This window comes from Arvicola amphibius, chromosome 9 (genome assembly GCF_903992535.2).
Source record: "Arvicola amphibius chromosome 9, mArvAmp1.2, whole genome shotgun sequence".
In the NCBI taxonomy this organism is placed as follows: domain Eukaryota; kingdom Metazoa; phylum Chordata; class Mammalia; order Rodentia; family Cricetidae; genus Arvicola; species Arvicola amphibius.
Genome location: NC_052055.2, coordinates 87,103,135 through 87,119,993, shown reverse-complemented (window position 1 = coordinate 87,119,993; position 16,859 = coordinate 87,103,135). Strand labels below are relative to the sequence as shown.

The following is a 16,859-nucleotide window of genomic DNA, read 5'->3' as shown; positions in this document are numbered from 1 at the left end:
AGTGATGAACTTTCTCCAGCAAGGCTATAGTCTTAAAAGTTCTGCAGTCTCCCAGGCTCAAAAAGTGCTGCCAACTGCTGACTAAGTGTTTAAACACATGCGCCTCTAGGGATTATTTCTTGGAAACCACAACAGTTATCAACAGATTTTCTAGATGGTTAATTTCCCAAGTTCATTAATAAAAAAGCCACAGTATCAAGATTGGAATATGTCTTAAGTTTTCTGCTGCTTATATAGTTGAATACTCTTTCAGTCAGGGCTCTAAAGCTTTTCCTCGAATTTCATTTAGTTTTATTTTCAGTTAGGATGATGTTTTAAACTCTGATTTTAGAAGAATAAAGAGGCTAGATTTATTTTTAAGATTATGGCTTTAAGGGAGATTAGTGTCTGTATGGAGATAGAGACAGAGACCCACATTGGAGCACTGAACTGAGCTCCCAAGGTCCAGATGAAGGGCAGAAGGAGGGAGAACATGAGCAAGGAAGTCAGGACCACGAGGGGCGCGTCCACCCACTGAGACAGTGTGCCTGTTCTAATGGAAGCTCACCAAGGCCAGCCGGACTGGGACTGAACGAGCATGTGATCAGACCGGACTCTCTGAATGTGGCTGACAATGGGGGCTGACTGAGAAGCCAATGATAACGGCACTGGATTTTGATTCTACTGCATGTACTGGCTTTTTGGGAGCCTAGTCTGTTTGGATGCACACCTTCCTAGACCTGGATGGAGGGGGGAGGGCCTTAGACCTCCCACAGGGCAGGGCACCCTGACTTCTCTTAGGACTGGAGAGCGAGGGGGAGAGAAATGGGAGGAGGTGGAAAATTTTAATAAATAAGTTAATTAATTAAAAAAAGACTGGGATTTAGAAAGGGAAATGGAGAGGAGTGACATGAAACAGCTGGTTAGTGATTCAGTTGGTTGTGCAAAGCAATGCTCTTAAATATGTGCAGTTAGGAAGTACAGTGGGTAGAGAGGTATGAGACAAGCTGCCTTAAATGGTTTTGTCAGGCAAACTATCATTTCAGGTAGAATTCAGTTAGCTATAAGAAGAAAAAACCTTACCCTTGTGTGTGTGTGTGTGTGTGTGTGTGTGTAGCATAACAGATTTTATATTATATATGCACACATAACTTAAAGCTGTATATATATACGTGTATATATATACACGTGTGTGTTTCTCTATGTAACAGTCCTAGCTGTCCTGGGACTAGGTCTTGTAGACCAGGCTGGCCTCAAACTCATGGAGAGCCGCCTGTCTCTGTGTCCCAAGTGCTGGGATTAAAGACACACGCTACCCCTGCCCGTCTAGTCTTAAAATCTTTTTAAGAATAGTATTTTGCTGTGTAGAGTTTGCCTAGCCTTGTCCTTACTGTCCCTGCAACTGTCACAGTCCTACCATAGCCTGCTAAGCACAGTGTTTTTGTTTAAAATGAAATAATTTTGAGCTGTATTCATTGCTGAATGTGTGTTTTGTACTAGCCATTTACTAGGCTACAAATATACGAAGGCGAATAAAACAAAATTTGCCTCAGTTATCATGGAGTTTACTATCTAATATAGAAATTAACAGTTTTTTGATGAATTCTTAGTATATTTTGTAAGACTAGTTATGTATTTAGCATTCATTTGTTGGAAGAGAGTGTAGCAGTGGCCTTGAGTGTTCCTGAGCTGTGTTGTTATGCCAGAAAATCTTGGATTATTTCTCAGAATTGTGATTTCAGCAAATAACCTTGAATGATGAAATAAAAGTACGTTATCACATCTTTTATCCCAAAGAGCAGACTTGTTGAGTGTTCACTACAAAAACAATAACTGCTCTACATAGATTATTCCAGTTTCTTACTATAGTTCACTGAGCATGCAGGCATCTTGCCAGGCATACTTGTATGTCACTCCTGTGAAACTGGAAGAGGTCAGAGACACTGGCTCACAACATCATGATCCTTGATCTTACTCTGCTACAAAGAAGACTTTCTTTTGTCCTGATAGTCTTGTGTATCTTGTCAGCAACCATAAATCAATCAAATCCTAGTCCCTTTACACTTCTTAACATTTCTGTTATTCATATATGCAGTAAAGAAGTAGGCACTTAGTAATCTTGACTTGGAAAAATAAAGCAGAGAAAGAAGAGGGTGGGGGACCAGGAGGCCAGACAGTGAGCAGGTGTGCTGCATCTGGCCTTCTGCAGCTTCTAACCAGTGAAGTGTAGAAACCTTCACTGTAAAAGAGCAGAGCCTGGTGCCTCAGGGAAAATTATCTCAGAAACTAAACTAGAATTTCTGTCCATAGTTTTATTTTTAATGTTTAATAAGTGGCAGTCTTTAACAATGTACTTTCAGGGAACATAGGCTTTATTATATTTTGAACACAGATTTTTTAAAACATGTTTCCCAATATATCCCCATATAGGCAGTACTCTGAGACTAACGAAGACTAACTAGTATGGCCTAATCTCAAGATGGATCTTAAAGTTATTTTTCAAATAACTTTTCTTGGGTATAAGTTATATGATACTGTTTGAGTGTTGCCAAGGCAACAAAGTTTTTCTTGTTTTCTTTTGTCAGTTAAGTACATGGGGATGACATTGTGAAAATTTAAGGGGGTTGTTAGGGACGTTTGTTTACAGGTTTGCACTGCTCTCTTTGTAGAAGATAGGGCCAAGAAGCTATCTGGGATTCTCTGTAATGTGCTGTGTGTGTGTGTGGGGTGGGGGGAGAGGTTCCATGGGGGAGGACTCGAATTAGACAAGCAATTTTGTCATAAATTTTATTTTACAACTCCAGTTTAAAGTGGTAACTTATAGAGTGAATTCCTGTGTTTGATCATCTTTTGTTGAATGATTATCCTTGATTTTTTTTTCCAGTTAAGATACCATTGCAGAATCCTGCTATCATTATCTCCACAGCACTACCTGCTGGGTTTTGCCATTCTTTTATGTCTTGATTTTTCTCCGTGGATTCCCCTCTATCTCATCTTCATTGGTTTAGTTGGAGAATCTTCTTAGACAATTTCTCAGCTGAAGTTTCTGGTGTGATTACTGTGCTTTGCTGTCCAGTTGTCTCAAATATTACCTTTTCCTAGTTCTGACGTTTTTGCTACAGACTTGTAATCTGCTTGCAGAAGTCATAGCTGTAAGTGCATCATGATAATTATTAAATGTGGCTTAGAGGAAAACTATCGTGAAATCCTTTACATAGACATTTGTTAAAGTCTGAGGATATCGAAGGTGATGAGATTGTTGAGTGCTGATTGATGTAGGCCCTCTTTTCCTGGTAAAGCTAATTTCCTGTAACTACTCTTGAAATTAGGATGAGACATTTTTCTTCATGTGGTTGCACAACTACATTAGATACCTACTCCATTAATAAAATGTGAAAAGTGCCTCTTGTGTTGAATGGACAGCAGCTGATACTAGTTTAAAGGATACTATTAACATATTCTGAAATTGTTTTTTGTAAAACGACTATATTTTGATAGCCTTACTCTTTTTAGTAGGAAAAATGCTTGCTGGTCCCACAGCCCTCCTGCATCTGCCTTCCAGATACTAGGTCACAGGTGTGCACCACAGCACCTGGCTTTCGTCTCATTCTTTTTTCTGCTATGTTTCTTGTGTGCATGTGTGTGCATGTGCACGCATGTGTGCACTACCATTTGTGTGCCTGTGTATCTTGTTGGTGCAGCTGCCTGCAGAAGTCATAGTTGTTAGATCCTTCTGGGGCTTGAGTTACCAGTGTTTGTGAGACACTTGATAGGGTTTGAACTTGGGAGAGCAGTGCTGACCTTAACCCTTGAACTAGCTCTCTAACTCCCCAAATTTTATTTTTATAGCCCATACTCTCAACTGAAAATTTAAGTAAGTTTATTATATCTTCATATACTACTTTGAGAGAATGTTCTAATTTAATTGTTTGGTGATTTTATATAATTTTATATTTATTTTATATTTATACATTTTAATGTGGAATTTACAAAATTTTGGGGGGGTCAGTGAGATGGCTCATGGGTAAAGGTACACTGGTCAAGCCTAATGACCTGAGTTTAATCCACATAACAAACACATGTGGTAGGAGAGAAAAAAACGTGGAAGTTTTCCTTTGACCTTTACTTGCACCCCCCCCACACACACACATGAGATAAATGTAATAAAGATAAAAAAATGTTTATGGGCACTGAAATTGGTGCTTGTTATCTTAGCGCACTCATGACTGAGGCAGGAGGATTGTTGCAAGTTATATGTCACCCTGGGTAAAAAGAACAAAAGCCAGATGGTGGTGGCACACGTCTTCAATCCCAGCACTTGGGAGGCAGAGGCAGGAAGATATCTGAGTTTGAGGCCAGCCTGGTTTGTAAGAGTTAGTTCCAGTACAGGCTCCAAAACTACAGAGAAACCCTGTTTTGACCCCCCGCCCCCAACAAAAAAAGAACTCACCTCCTCCAAATAGAACTACTCCCCCAGAAAGAACAGTAAGAGAATTTGGAACCCGTGTTCATGTATGTGGGTAATAGGCATTCTTAGGCAGAACGGTGGGCAGTCTATGATTTTCTTATTTTATTTTTATCATTGTGGGTGTGTTTGTATGATGTGAACGTGTGTACCATGGTGCACAGGTCATGGTTGAAGATTTGTGAGTCAGTTCTCTCGTTCAGCCTTTATGTGAGTTCTGGGCATTGAACTCCAGTTGTTAGGCTTGTGTGTTAAATGTTTTTATCTGCTGAGATGTTTCTCCTGCCCTTGTTTTCTTTTTTTATGTAAAGGATTCATGAGATGTTTTTCCGAGCTTGAATTTATCTTGGTCTATAAACCAAGATATGTTAGGAAGGACAGTGAATAATAATAACCTTTAAGGGCTTTCCCGTGTTGCCTTTTAAGGACACTGAACAGGAAAGAGTTCTGACTAAAGATTGAGGTGGGGACTGGCATCTCAGCGGCCTGGAGGGAGATTCTTGGTTCAGGGCCTTGTCTTGGCTCATTTTCTTTCTTCTTGATGTGTACCTACTTGGGTTTTGTAATGTCTTAGTAGGGGCAGGTCCTATTTTTAAAGAAGAAAAGTCTCACTGATAACCTGATTTCCATCCACTTCACAAGCTAGAAGTGAAGCTTCACTTCACTTCACTAGACATTCTCTGCCTTCCTGCTAACTCCAGAAACACTGTTTTCCAGCCTTTGCTTTTTCCTAGGTTCTGACTTACTGGGTTATATGGTCTCAGAATATTTGACTGCAGTTTTAGGTAGGGCTAGGTTCACCCTAGTGTGAAAACAACTGCATTTGACATTGTGAACCTTGTAGGTCACAGCCTAGATAGTACTCAGCATCTGTAGTAAGGTGGATTGGGTAATGCAGTCTCTATGAGTGACATGTACCCAGATACAAAAAAGATTAGCTGAGTGATCCTGAGCAGTCACTAGTAGCTTCAAGCTTGCCTGCCATTCACTAGTGCTCTATGTACTGATACCTCTTCCCACTCTGTGTCACCCAGGGTATTTAGAATGCTTGGCTTATTTTCTGAGCTGACCCTGCTTTACTTATCTAAGACTTTATACCTTTTCTGTTTATTTTTCACTTCCTTAATGGATTGTAAGCATCCAGCATCATTTTTTTATCATAAGGGGAGAAAGCAGGTTATTGTAGTGTTTAGCCCTGAAGAAGATGGGTGTCCACAGTACTGCTTGCTTATTTGAGGCTTCATTCTTGTGGGTGTGTTAGTGTGGGAGGTGTGTGTGTGTATGTGTGGTGATGGGTGGGCACAGAGGTCCATGTCAAGTGACTTCCTTAGTTACTCTAACTTCATTTTTTTTTTTTTGACTCAGGGTTTCATGTAAATCAGGACAGCCTTGAATTCATTAGGTAGCCTAGTGATCTTGAATTCCTGATTTTTCTGCCTTTACCTCCCAAGTTGCTGAGAGTATAGGGATTCACTGTCATACCCCTTTTGCTACACATTACTAAAATGTTGCTTTTTTGGAAGGGACAGACTAAGGGTGTTTTTTTTTTTTTTTTTTTTTTTTTTTATCACTTACCGCTTAGATTTTTTTCATTACAGAAGAGGCCATTATGTTTGTAGTACCTGTCTTGCAAATAATATAGTTTCTGTGTGGTTATTTCGAGTTGGGCAGCTGGGAACAAATAAGCGGCCTCCCTACAACACTGTCTCATTTAAAAACACTTAGCTTGCTTTGTAAAACAAAAATATTGAACTCATCTTTAAGTATAATAACTGTTTTAAAGCCTTTGCTGTGAATTGATACAGACACTTGATGTGGTATATCTTAATAGTCATTTCCCTTTCTACTACTATAAACAGTCTACTGTTCATAAAGTTTTAAAATATAGAGAACTGTGTATTAACAATGCTGTAATGCAGAACACTGAAGGCAGGTGTATGTGTCAGTTTCTTCTAGGAGGTTCTGATCCTTAGTGTCTCTCATTAGGAAGTGTTGTGCTAGTGTTAGCTTGATTGAATATTGGGAAAGCTAATTTGTTTTATATTTTAGGTGAGTACAAGTTTTTCTTCTAGGTCATTGATTATCTATTTATAGATACTTTCTGGGAACAAAAGTAGTTTCTTGTGTTTACTTTTAAAGCGGCTGTGTGGGGAGTAGAGAGCACTTGCTCTTAGAGGGCCTGTTGTGCCGTGTTTTACGCTTGACTTTTTGGGGGCTCACTACCCAGCTCCTAAATAAATCACACACAGAGGCTTATTTTTAGTTATGAATGCCCGGTATTGGCTTATTTCTTGCCGGCTTTGCTTATTTCTTGCCAGCTTTTCGTAATTTAAATTGTCCCAACTACCTTTTGCCTGTGGGCTATTTCCTTTTCTTTCTAATTATATCTTTCACTCTTTGTTTCTGGCTGGGTGATTGGCCCCTGATGTCCTCTCCTTGCTCCATCTTGTTCTCTTCTTCCTCATTTCACCTTTTATTTATACTCTCTGCTTGCCTGGCCCACCTTTCCTTGCTCCTGCCTTGCTGTTGGCTGTTCAACGCATTATTTTACCATCAGGTGTTTTAAACAAAGAATCACAGCTTCACAGAGTTAAACAAATGCCGCATCAACAAAAGCAACGCATCTTTACATCATTAAGCAAATGTTCCACAGCATAAACAAAAGTAACACACCTTAAACTTATATTCTCCAACAAGGACCCATGTCAGGCAGCAGCTCATAACTGCCTGCAACTTCAGCTCCAGGGCATCTGAAGATACACTGCCTCTCAGGACACTACACTTACATGAACAAACACACGATTGTACACAGAATTAAAAATAAAACACATCTTTTAAAAAGTGCTATATAAGGGATTCTATAAAATTGATATTACAGTATGATTTCAGTATATACTGACTTCATATATTATCCCCCTAAATTTTGCTAAATACTTGACACAGACTTTTAAAACAGTTTATACACACACACACATACACACACACACGTATGTTTGTGTATGGTGATTAGGTCACCTGTCTTGTTCTGTTCTTTATTTCCTCCAAGTTGGAAGTGAGAATTAAAAGCTTGATTAGAGTTAAGGATAAACATATTTAAAAGACTTCTTCATGTGTAAGGCTTTGTAGTTAATATATAATGTCAGAAATCTTACTGTGCTTGATTGTGGAACTCTATGTTAAGTTTGATTACGAGGTTAAGGTAATAAGAGACCTCTTCTTAGGACTTAAGATGACATGCCATCATAGAACCGTAATTTGCCAACATGAATACTCTGTTTCTCATTAGGTTTTTTCCTTTAGTGCGTTTCATTCTTTGGCAGTGCTTTGTTGGCATCAATTGTAACCATTGGTTATTTTAATTTGTTTATTTGCTGGCATTCTTTAGTGAAATTAAAATTTTGCTCATCACCTACAAGGTGTAATAATACAATTCCTATTGAGACTGCTGCAAGGAACAAAACTAGCATTTAATTAGCAGTTTGAGAGTTTATACTGGTGAGATAGTTATATCTGACACCATGGGGAGGGTGCTACTATTATCCCTTTTGTCACAAGGACTCTGGATCTAAAATACTGTTAAAATGTCCTTCAGCATGGACATGTGATCCTTTGCTTCACTTGAGTGCTTGTTATATAGGCATACATCACTATACTTGGTTTTGATATTCTAAGGTTTTTTTCTTTTATATACAGATGACCTCACATATAGTCAGTGAGATAAATGTCTAATACTGGCTTTAGATGAATGTCTAGTTGTGTGTGTGACTGTTGTAGAGGCACTGTTTTAAAAGTGCCTTTTGAGGTTTTTTTTTTTTGATTATTTTAAAATTTGAGGATTTTGTGCTCACTTTGACTGCAGCCTTTTTTTTCCCATGTGTGGTTACTGTCAATTTCAGTATGAAAGATTTCCTGATACGCAGTTTCCCAAAAGTAAAGTTAAATACATAAAAACAGGGTAGCTTGAAAATGAACTTGTTGATAAGGTTTGGTCAAAAATATTTTTTAGCATTAGACTCAATATTGAAAACAAATTTGATGCACAGTGGTGACAGGGAAATTGTCAAATGAAACCTGGAATAGTGAATGATAGTGTTCATTGGCTTTGCTAAGGAAATGCTCTTGCGACAGTTTAGAAAATAATTATTCCATATAAATAAAATTGGAAGCTTAAAACCTGTTATAACTAATAGCTCCTCATTCCTTTATGAAGCAGTATATTGAAAATTTTGCTTTTAACTGTTAAGTTGTTTTAGAAAATACAGTTATTAGTTACTGCTGTGGCTCCCCTCATAGTGGTACTGAGGATAGAGCCCAGATCCTTAGACATGTCAAACAAGTGCTCTACCACCAAGCTCTCTACCCTCAGTGCCTTCACATTATTCTTTATTAGATTGTCAACTACAGGTTTAGTAGGTAAGGCTTCTGGTCCTTCAGTTGGTCTCTAGACAAATATACTTGGGGAAGAGAATAATTCTTGAATTTCTCATCTTTTTATTAGTTTAGAACCTCAAGCATTTCTTATACACCATCCATTTATCTAGTTCAGCGCCAGGAGACAGAGATTCATAGAACTATGGGGAATAAAAGTTAAGTTGTGTGCATTCAAGACTGTAGAATTGAGCGTCTTTATTGAAAATAACTAGATAAAGGATTGTTATTGTGGTGCACACAAAACATCAAAAAGTACTAAAGTTATCAGAAAGTACTGACTTTCAGACCTGTGTAATAGATGGTACAAGATGTGTTTGTCTAGTTGCTCACAACTAAATACATTGAATAGTTTACCTTTACTCATGAAACCATGGCCCATACCCATGTACATTTATAAGAATATTGATCACAGTTATCAGGATTTTCTTGTTTTCCACTTTCTAAAATGTTTCTTATATGCTCCATCTTTAATGCAGAGTTGATTTTTCTCTCAAAACTCCTGTCTTTAATCTTTCCCTTTGTAGTTTTAAAGAGGATTTAGTTTCTAGACATGCGTTCTAAAAAATACTAATTGTGTTTGCTTTTTATTGAGAGAGAGTGGCTTTTTTTCTTGTGTCTGTTGACTTCTAATTTGTGTTTCTAAACTTTTAGCATCCTAACTCTGAATTCTGCAAAGGACTTTCCAACACTTCTGTGATTTATTTAGTAGAGTTCTTTTATTTCTATTGATTAAGCTGACTAACTCTAGATGAACATGAAGGTTGTAAGTTCTTGTCGTAGATAATTGGAATCTGATGTTTTGTGCCCATTAGTCCTTAAGATTGAATAGTGCATACTTCTGCAACTATTTAGACTTTGATATTCTGTCAGAAGGCTTAAGCACAAATTAATACTCTCATGAAGTTTGTTTTATTTAGTTGTATGTGTACAACCACCAAAGTTCCTTCCTTGGGTGTGGTGTTCAGTGCTCAGCTTTTACTTTCTAGGGGAAGAATACATTTCCTTAAGAAATTTGAAGAAGCCTTTCTTGTTTGTCTCTGTTTTCTTTCATTTATGTTAAAGTGTATGTTAGTCCAGTTTTTGTCACTATAGCAAATGTCTTAGGTAACCAAATAGCACAGGGAAGTTTTATTTGGGCTAACAGTTTTGTAGGTTTCAGTTCAGTCAGTTGACACCTTTACTTTCAGATGTGGGAAGCAGCATGTCGTCCTTAGAATGTGTGCTGTAGCAAAAGAACTTAGTTTATGTTTGGGAGGGAGTGGGCTGAGGAAGGGACCTTTATCCCCAAACACCTTTCAAGAACACCCTCAAAATTACCTGAAGACCTTCCACCAGGCTCCACTTCTTCAATTTCTCCAGCCTCCATTAGAGCCTCCTGGAGACCAAGCGTCTGACACATGGACAGTAGGGAACCAACTACGATCCAAGCTACAGCAGTTACAGAAGAGTCTAATTGGGAACTGACTCATTGAAAGGAGACATTCAATGAATAAAAACAGTTTATGTTTCAATAAGAGGCTGAGTCTTTACATTTAAAAGCTTATTCCTATTTTATGGCAGCTTGATTCTTATTAAAGAACATCCTAAGCATTAGCAGTATACTGCATGGTTGGAAAGTCTATGTAAGGAATTAAGGTTTACTTTGACTTATAAGTAGTTGATTCTGTACTACTTGCTCACTTTTAAAATGCTGTATATCTGTCAAGTGTTGTACTGTTTAAAGTGCTGGAGGGTACAGTGATAGTTGATACAAGTTCTGCCCTTATGTAGCTTCTAAGTATAATTGTAAGATAATATAGTTTTTCCTGCCTTGCTTGCTTGCTTCCTTCCTCCCACAGCCCTCCCTCCTTCCTTCCCTCCGTTCCTCTTTTTCATTCATTCATATGTTACATCATGACTGCAGTTCCCTCAGAAAAGAGCAGGCCTCGTAGGGACATCAACCAAACAGCATAACAAGCTATAATAATATCAAACTACCCCGTAATATCATGTTTGGATGAGGCAACCCAATCGGAAGCAAACAGTAGGTGGAAGAATCAGAAACAGCCCTAGCTTCCACTGTTCGGAATCCCATAAGAACTCCAAATTACTCAGCAATAACAGACATATATGTAGAGGACCTAGGTCAGAACCCAATGGGCTCCCTGATCTTTGCAAGTCCCTATGGTTCCCAGTCAGTTAGTTGATCTGTGGACCATGTTTTTATGGTGCTCTCTCACCCCTCTGGTTCCTCCGATCCTTCCTCTTCCTTCTCTGTAGGACTCTGCCTAATATTTGACTATGGGACTCTGTGTCTGCTCCCATAAGTTGGAGATGAAGTTTCTCTGGTCTCTGATAACGATTCTGCTAGGCTACGATCCCAGGACACTGCAGGCAGGACAAACTAAGTCAAAGGTTTTTGTGGCTAATTTGGTCTTCCTATCTCTCCACTTGATGCCTTGCCTGATTACCTTAGATGGCTGCTTCGGCTCTGTGTCCTTCATTACAAGGAGTCTTTGCTAGGGTTAACTTTTGTAGATTTCATGGAGTTTCCCTTGTACTAGGTTTCGACCTCATCCCCAAAATGCCTACTCCATTCCAGTTGTTTCTCCCTCTCTACTTGATCTCTCCTGTTCTCTTGTCCCCTAGTCTACTTGCAAAAGTCGTTTTTTCTTACATAGCGAAAGACAGATTATTTGAGTGTGTTCTATTAAAAAGAACATTTGGAGGCTGTGGAATTGTGTCATTTGGTAGTGTGCCCTGCAAGCATGAAAACCTGACTGTTTCATTATTTTTGATCCTGTTATTTTTCTGTCCCTGGTAAAACACCATGACCTAAGCAACTTAGAGAAGGAAGAGATTATTTGGGCTTACTGTTCCAGGGGAATTAGGATAGATCATGTTAGGGTAATGGCAAGCATAGCAGCAGGCACAGAAGTTGAGATTTCAACCTTCAAATGTAAACACAAAGCAGAGCAAGCTGGACGTGGCCAGAGTCTAAACAGCCACAAAACCTGCTTTGAGTGACATACTTCCATCAGCAGGCCACTCCTCCAAAACACATCCAAGTCGCACCATCTGGGAACCAAATCCTCAAGTACAGGAGCCTGTGGGAATCTTTCTCATTCAAACCACCACAGATCCACAGAATTTACATAAAAAGCTGGGTTTGGTCTGGTGAGGTAGCTCAGTGCTTAAAGATGCTTGATACCAATGCTGACTGCTTGTGTTTGATCCCTGAAAGCCACATTATTAGGAAGAGATCAGGTCACTGCAAATTGTCTTTAGATCTCCATATGTGGGCCAGGCAGTACACATGGTCATCACCTCTAGTACACAAACAGGTAGGTAGGTAGGTAGGTAGGTAGGTAGGTAGGTAGGTAGGTAGGTAGGTAGAAGTAAATGATAGATGGATGATAAGTAGATGGATGAATGATAGATAGATCAATAGATGATAGGTAGGTAGGTAGATAGATAGGACAAGCTTTTTAAAAAGCTGGCTGCAGTGATGTGCACCAATAACCCAAGTTTTGAGAAGACAGAGAAAAAAAGGATCCCCAGGGCTTGCAGTCCTGCCATTGTAGAGAAACTGGTTGTTTTGGCTATCTCCGGCTTCAGTGAGAAACACTGTCTCCGTAATAATGTAAAAAAGCAAAAGGAAGATAAAACGGTTGACCTTTTTCTCTGGCCTCTGTGCACAGGTGTTCATAAACATACCAAAACAAGAAACAACAAATAGTAGCCGTATTCAGGGAGACATGTAGTGGCCAGCTTTTTGAAGATTATGGCAAAGTAAAGTACATTGTAACAAAAGCATATGGAAAGAGGTGGTTGGTTAACTCATTCATTTAAGGTAACTTACTGTAAATTAATAATTTTGTCATGCCTAGAGTTCTTACACTTTTATAATAATTTACAACTTTTTACTTGTGGGTTAGCATTATAACAGGGAGGCTGTTCAAATGAATTAGGACATTGATCTCCACATGATCTATCTTAGCAGAAAAGAAAAGCCTGAATAATAAAAATAAAATGAAGGAGCCCTTAAGTATTCCCTACATCCCTCTCCCAAAGACTGCCAATTAAGAGTGTTTATCCCATCATTAGGCATTCTAGAATTGACCCGTGAATACTTGTGTCTCTTGCGCACATGCTTTTAGAAGCATAGGGCAGGTACAAACTGAAATAAAAAACTTCAATGTGTATTTTTGTATATTCCTCAGTTTCATAATGTTGTTTAGTAGGCTAAAAAAATGCCCTTTGGTTCATTGTTAGCTTTTCTTGTGATGTTCTGTATTTAGATACTCATTTCATGAAATTGGTTTTAAGATGGTATTTTGAAATTAGATTTTTCCATGTTTTCCATAAATATGGTTTGCAGTTATATGATGTAGAATATACCTGTCTTTTCTTTTCCCTTTCTATACTTGGAAGAATTGAAGTGTGGGGCCTTTACTATTGAATTTCATTGTCAATACATGTTATTTTGAAATTATTTTGTTTCAACATCTACATTTCACTTTTCTGTCCCTTTATCAAAATATTTCTCCTTTGAGTCTAGATCACTATTACCACTCCTTAAGGTCACACTAGTAGCTATCATTTATCTTTTCTTTCATCTGTCAATGACATTTAACTTAATTGACCTGCTTTTCTGGAATATTTTTTCACTTGTCTGGTTCATATGTCTCACTCAAATATTTTTATTTTTCCAGATTATTTATTTGTTTTTATGCTTCACATTTTAAACAAGTTCTTCTATTTATACTTACCTCGTGGTATGTCACTTGATTCCCTAATTTAAAAAAATTAAAAACCTTTGTGATTCAGCTCTCCAGTATGCTTGTTTATGTGTGTAGAGGCCCAAGATCACCCTCATTGTTATCCTTCAGGAGCCATTAATCTTGTTTTTGAGACAGGAGTCTCTCTCAGTGAGATATGTATGAACATGGCCAGTTTGGCTTTATCAAATTGTACATAACATACATTAAATTAACTTCTTCGTAGTAAATTAGATTTTTTCTTACTATTATGTTCCTAAATATAAATAGGGATATAAGTAATGCTGATAAATATTCTTACCTATGTATCCCCTTTCAGTTTCATCATCACATTTACCTCTAGCTCAAAGACTTGCTGAGTCAAATAAACATTTTTATTAGTATAGTAAGTGGGTAAGGAGACACGTGTAGCAAGGGAGGTACTGTTAATGGCTCTTCAAAAGGATTATAAGCACCCTGTCTGAAAAAACTGCAGATTAAGGCCAGTGAGAAATGGCAAATAAGGGTTCTTGCTGCCAAGCCCGAAGACCTCAGTTTAAAATCCCAGGCACTTAAATTGTGGGTTGAGAGAATGGATTGCTGTAAGTTGTCTTCTGACCCACACACATTTGTGCTATGGTATTTACATACATACTCACAATATGTAAAACTCAATAATTAGCCTGTGGATTTGAGTTACTAAATCTCCCCAACCATTATTAGCCTTTTCTATTCTCTTGGACAGTTTTACTTTTCCAGATTGTTTCCCTCCCTTTTGTTTCTCCCGATTGCAGTATAAAGCATGTGCTTACTGTAGACATTTGCTGACAGAAAGTATAGGAAAGATTAAGAAACTAGACTATCAATTATTCCTTATCCACCTTAACTGTTACAGGTAATTGATGCTAGCAGTCTGTGTTACATTCTGTAATGCATGCTTTGTATTAAGATAGTTAGATTAGATTAAAGGTAAAGCCTTACCTTTTATAGAGAAGAATTAATACTACCATTGTTATATTTTCATCTGTATCTTGCCAGTCTTTTTTCCCTGTCTAAATGTGTATGGTTATGCATTTCGTCTATATGACTTCTTGAACAAAGATTAGATGTTTTCTGGCCAACGTTTTCTTCTCAATTCATTCTTTTCCTCTTTTTTTGTGTTTTTTGGGGAAAGGGTTGAAGCAGTTTTGTGAATCTATTCATTGCTGAATTGCTCTTCAAAAAGATTGTGTTATTTGAAAATATATTTATTAAGAATTTTGTTCTCTTTAAATTTTAGGATAGACCACTATCTTGTTGAGCTCTTTTAAATGAAGTTCTTCTACTTGGATACAAAGATGAGGACTAGATAACCTCTTGAGGTTCCTTCTAACCCCTAGGATGAAGATAATAACTAACATTTGTATAGTCTAAAGTTTACAGAGTGAGTTTGCATACATCATCCCACTTGATCCTCACAACAACCCTGTGAGGTAGGTAGGACAGGTACTGTTACTCTCCTTTCAGAGATAGAGGAAACTAGTAGACAGGTTAAATGCCGTAATCACATTTCATGTGCGTGTTTTGCCAGAAATTTATATCCAAGCCATTTAATGAAAATAGTAACATTCTTCGTACAAGATTTCAGCAAGTGTGGTTTTAAGATTATTTATACACATTGACTTGTTAAGGTGACATTTGTTCTGTACAGAAATAAACTTAGTAACAATGTGAATATTGTTAATATTTTCTTTAGTGTCCCCAGACCTTTTCCATTCTCTCCTGAGTGAATGACTTTGTCTTACTGGTTAAGGGAAAGAAAGTTAATTGTTGAACTACAAATACCCACTGCTTTTTTTCTCCATTGGGGGAAGAAGTACAGCTTTCATTTTCTTTTTCTGTCTGCTCTTCCTTCATTATTACTTAACCATCTATAAGTTACCTGTATCATTCTCACTTATGCATCATAGCGTCTCAAGATAGAACACTTTTTTACTACCTCAGTAGAATTAAGATAATTGAGTATTCCAGGTATAGTTGCCTATGATAGTCTCAAGGGGCAAGCAGATAATAATAGAGCAGTAGTTGATCTCAAATTGGAAAAGGTTATTGCTAATTCTCTGAGTAATTACCTCACAGGTTGACATTTGTCAAATGGAATTGATGTGGGTGCTTGCTAGTAACAGTATCAAGTAGATTATTAATAGACTTAGATTTCTATGACTATACAGTATCACATTAAAATACTTCAGTTTTCCCCAATGTACTGCTTTTAAATTTATAACACACCCAATATTTTTAAAATTAATTTTTGTTTTTGTCTCTTTCTAGTTGTTGGTCTTGACGATATTATGGATGAAGGAGTTGTTAAAGAAAGTGGTAATGATACCATTGATGAAGAAGAATTGATTTTACCTAACAGGAATTTGAGGGACAGAGTAGAAGACAATTCAGTGAGATCACCAAGAAAATCACCTCGTTTAATGGCACAAGGTAATTCTCCCCAAGAGGTTAAGCTAGAAAGTCAGATGCATAAAACATGTGTTAGGTCATACACTTGCTAAGCAGATTATCTATTTATTTATCCATCCACCTACCTATCTACCTACCAATCAGCTGATCAATATGGTCTTTTACAGCCCAGGCTGACATCAGACATCCTGTGAAGCTAAGGCTCGCTCTCAACTTCCTATCTTGTTAACTCCATTTTCCAAGGACTAAAATTACAGGAGTATTCTAGTCATGTCTGGCTTGAAAGATTGTTTTTCAAAATGTATTTTCTGGTGTGTTTTTAAATTATTGTTTTTTTGAGATTTTAATAGTTAAATTACATCATTTCTCCCTTCCCATTCCTCTATTCATACTCCCATATAGCCCTCCTTGATCTCTTTCAAATTCATGGCATCTTTTTCATTGATTGATGTATATGTGTGTGTGTGTGTTCCTAAATATACAAATACCTCATGCTCAGTCTGTATAATATTTCAGAGCTGACCATTTGGTATTGGATAAGCAATTGTTGAGCTCTTCCCTGGGGAAGACTATTTCTCTCATTTTCATCATTTTCAGTTGTTCATTGTTATTTGTTGAGGTTGAGGCCTCTTGCACTTGCCCCGTCTATAATAGCATGTCTGTTGCTGCTGCCCTTGTTCAGCTCATTTTTAGTCAGTCATATTCATGAGATTTTATGGGTGTAGCTTCTGATATTACTAGGATTGCAATCTTAGAACAAACTCCCAGATCTTTGGGCTCTTAAGAGTTTTTCC

General features: G+C 37.7%; 1 protein-coding gene across 5 annotated transcripts in view; it reads left to right on the top strand.

The window, feature by feature from the left end:
* Phf3 (PHD finger protein 3) overlaps window positions 1–16,859 on the top strand; it is a 74,421-nt gene that overhangs the window by 15,377 nt on the left and 42,185 nt on the right. For 3 of the 5 annotated variants that reach the window (XM_038342065.1, XM_038342068.1, XM_038342066.1), the window contains one exon: window positions 15,925–16,086. In XM_038342065.1, the coding sequence (XP_038197993.1) occupies window positions 15,925–16,086 (162 nt within the window). Of the gene's footprint in view, window positions 1–14,893; window positions 15,087–15,924; window positions 16,087–16,859 lie in introns of those variants that run through there. The other 2 variants (XM_038342067.1, XM_038342069.1) reach the window with 2 other exon arrangements.